Source organism: Ceratina calcarata, unplaced genomic scaffold (assembly GCF_001652005.2).
Source record: "Ceratina calcarata isolate Rehan_Ccalc_2016 unplaced genomic scaffold, ASM165200v1 scaffold556, whole genome shotgun sequence".
Classification (NCBI taxonomy): domain Eukaryota; kingdom Metazoa; phylum Arthropoda; class Insecta; order Hymenoptera; family Apidae; genus Ceratina; species Ceratina calcarata.
Genome location: NW_017176750.1, coordinates 1 through 2,983, shown reverse-complemented (window position 1 = coordinate 2,983; position 2,983 = coordinate 1). Strand labels below are relative to the sequence as shown.

At 39.5% G+C, this 2,983-nt stretch overlaps 1 protein-coding gene across 2 annotated transcripts; it reads right to left on the bottom strand.

Annotated features, from left to right (window-relative positions):
- Positions 1 to 691: 691 nt before the first annotated feature.
- Positions 692 to 2,969, bottom strand: LOC108629203 (uncharacterized). 2 transcript variants are annotated; one of them, XM_026817113.1, is made up of 3 exons: positions 2,134 to 2,969; positions 1,748 to 1,999; positions 692 to 1,672 (listed from the first exon to the last, which is right to left on the bottom strand). In XM_026817113.1, exons 1-3 carry the CDS (start codon positions 2,344 to 2,346, stop codon positions 722 to 724), a joined length of 1,416 nt encoding a protein of 471 aa, XP_026672914.1. In that variant the 5' UTR covers positions 2,347 to 2,969; the 3' UTR covers positions 692 to 721. The 2 variants fall into 2 exon arrangements, with proteins under 2 accessions (XP_026672914.1, XP_017887183.2); XM_018031694.2 differs by having other exon boundaries at positions 692 to 1,999.
- Positions 2,970 to 2,983: the final 14 nt, after the last annotated feature.

Genomic DNA, 2,983 nt, shown 5'->3' with positions numbered 1-2,983 from the left:
AGCGTAGGTGGGGAGAAATAGTAGTGGGGACAGCAGTGGATGTGGAGAAGTCCCTCGATCTGGCAACCCTGGGTTTCGCACGAAGACGAGAACATAGGCCGGTGCCGGTATTCAGAGTCGTTCCTTATTCTTAAGGTCGTCTTAAGCATTTGCTTAAATCCGTGTTCCCTGTACAAGACAAGGACTGGAAATATGGGATAGACAGGGATAGCAAATTCTTAAGAATAAGCAACGAATCTGAATACCGGCCATAGACATTGATCGTATGCGTTCTAATGAGATCAATGGACGAAGCATCGTCGGTATTGGACATATTTTTGTAGAATTCCGTAGATTGTCTGAACATCGAATCAACGTATGCCCACAGCCAACTCTAATACTATTGGTTTGGTTAGGTTAGATTAAGTTAGTTTCTCACTGTTTCGAGAATCTAGGACCGTTTCACGCAGCATGAAAGGTGATGGAGATCGCAGCGAACGTCTCAGACCTCCGTCTAAAGTCAGTCTCCGCCTCCATTAACCATGGTTCAGTATTCACGATAAAACAACAGGACGGATGAATAGGCAGGATAGAGAATTGTAGACATGAATAAGAACTGCGCATTTACATACGTAAAATAGTCAAACATTTAATATTTTCAAAAAATATACATATGTGTAATATAAATATTTAAATATTAACAAACAATATGTCCAAAAATGTGAAGGTCTTTAATATAGCATCATTCAGTTTCGGAATCAATTCCGCCGGAATCATCGGACTGATTATCCATCCAGGGTTCACCTTCGTCTAACATGTCGTCCGTGATGTAGTCAAGCTGACGCAACTTAGTTTCTACTTCCGTTGTATGCATGATTAAATTTTGCCATGACTCGGCGTTCACATTTTTCACGGCTGATTCAACTAAGTGTTCAACATCTGGTAACATGTCCATTGTACTTTGAGCTCGGATGTATTCTTTTATTTTTGCCCATGCCAATTCAATGGGATTCAATTCCCAATGGTACGGGGGAAGGCGTACCACAGTATGTCCAAACTGCTTTGCAAACTCGTCAACGACATAATTTCTGTCGTCCGGGCGCTTATGCTTCTCAACTAATTTAAGTAATTGCACCTTTACATAGTGTACAGACTGCAGCTTTTCCCCCTTACCTATCAGCCACGTAATTATATCGTTTTTCTTCCAATCTAAATTTGGATAATTTTCAATTATCATATTGTGGAGTGGAGTATCGTCCATCACAATAACTGCCCGATCTCTTAGCATGGGCAAAATCTTCCTGAACCACGTAAAAAATGTATAGTTGTTCATTTCCTTAAGATAATCGTCAGAATCTGTTTTGGATTGGCAACAAAGGAGAGCTCCAGGTAGAAATCCGTCCGATGACCCGACGTGTGCAATAAGCAACCGGTCTTTGTTGCAAGAGGTCTCAGGATTGCTTATCGGCAGTTCGCTTTTTACCGGGGAGTCTGCAACGTTAATCGAAGTTTCATCTAAATAATATATTGGACGCCCTTCTGTTCGATATCGTTGAATGTCCTCAATGTATTGTTGTCGCCAGGCGACAATGTAGTCCTCCTCGATTAAAGCGTTATTGTGACAACGAATTATGCATTTGAATTCCAATTGCTTTAATATCCGATACATGGACGACTCACTGAAGGACGGGAGCTGCGGGTCATCATTTACAGCTTTCCATATTTTTTTCACGTTCGGAATTTCGCGAGAGAACCAACAATCATGTACCTTCTTGCGTATACTAAGTACTTCTTCGTCAGACAATTTTTGAAAAATTTTTACGCGCGGTCTCGTCCTGTTTGGCGAGGTTACTCTGCCTGTAGATTTATATTCAGAAATTGTCTTCTGTATTGTTGTTTTACCAATTCCCGTTTCCTTCATTAGCTCAATTATCATCGATTTATATCTTGGAATTGGCTTTTTGCTCATCATATGTTTGTAAAGGTTTATAATTCTCATTCTCTGAGATGATCCGACGAACTATAAAAAGAACAAAGTTTTGTACGCGTAAGTACACCACAAAAATGATTTAAAATACATATTTTATGTAAAAGAAATAATATTTTTTCGTGTTTACAATATCGAAGTGTAGACAATGAGATATATATTCTTACCTTTCCCGATGTATTTTTTTTTGTTGCAGGCATGCTAGATTTTCCAGATCCTTTCTCTATTTCCAAATCCTCAATACAATATACAATAAGCACAAGGAAATATTCAATATTTGGAAAAATTCGGAACTTTCGAAACTCACAAAAACTCTGATTCACTACATACGTTTGGAACACTGAGGAACATTCTATCCACTCTATTGGGAATTGACACATTTACCATGACCTCTCGTGGCGAGCAGAAGAACTAGACAAAGCCAGGCGCGCCAGGCGAAAGCATTGTTTGGCACAGCAATTTTCGTTAATCTTGTATTTTTCATTAATGAAATAAGTGCGAGGGAGATTGGCAAGTTTATATCACGTAAAAAAAGTACCAACTGGGATTATTGTGCAGTGAAAAATTGTGGGAGCAGAGCAAATAAAAATTCACATCTCAGTTATCATATGCTTCCCTCGCGCAAACGAACGCTTTGTAAAGAGGCAGAATGTATTTGGCAACTCTAAAAAGATAGATCTCTCCAATGCATGGAAAAATGCTTTAAAAATCAGCAACATTACTAAAAGAACAAGTATGATTCCTGGTTTTGTGTCGCCATGATTGTTAGCTATATCTATTGGTCCCGTATGGATCTGAAGGACGGAGCATTGCTTGCGGTATTTTGTGACAGAAAACGGAAAGTATACGAAGTACAGAATTGGAGTTACTACTATTCCACTACCATACGTGTGAACCGTGATTTGAAATTGCCGCTGTTTGGTCACGTGATGGTCCTGAAGGCGGAGCTTGGCTATCTCATACATAGAGATAGTATACATAGAGTACAGAAGCCAACCGCAAACGTGAGTCGCAAAT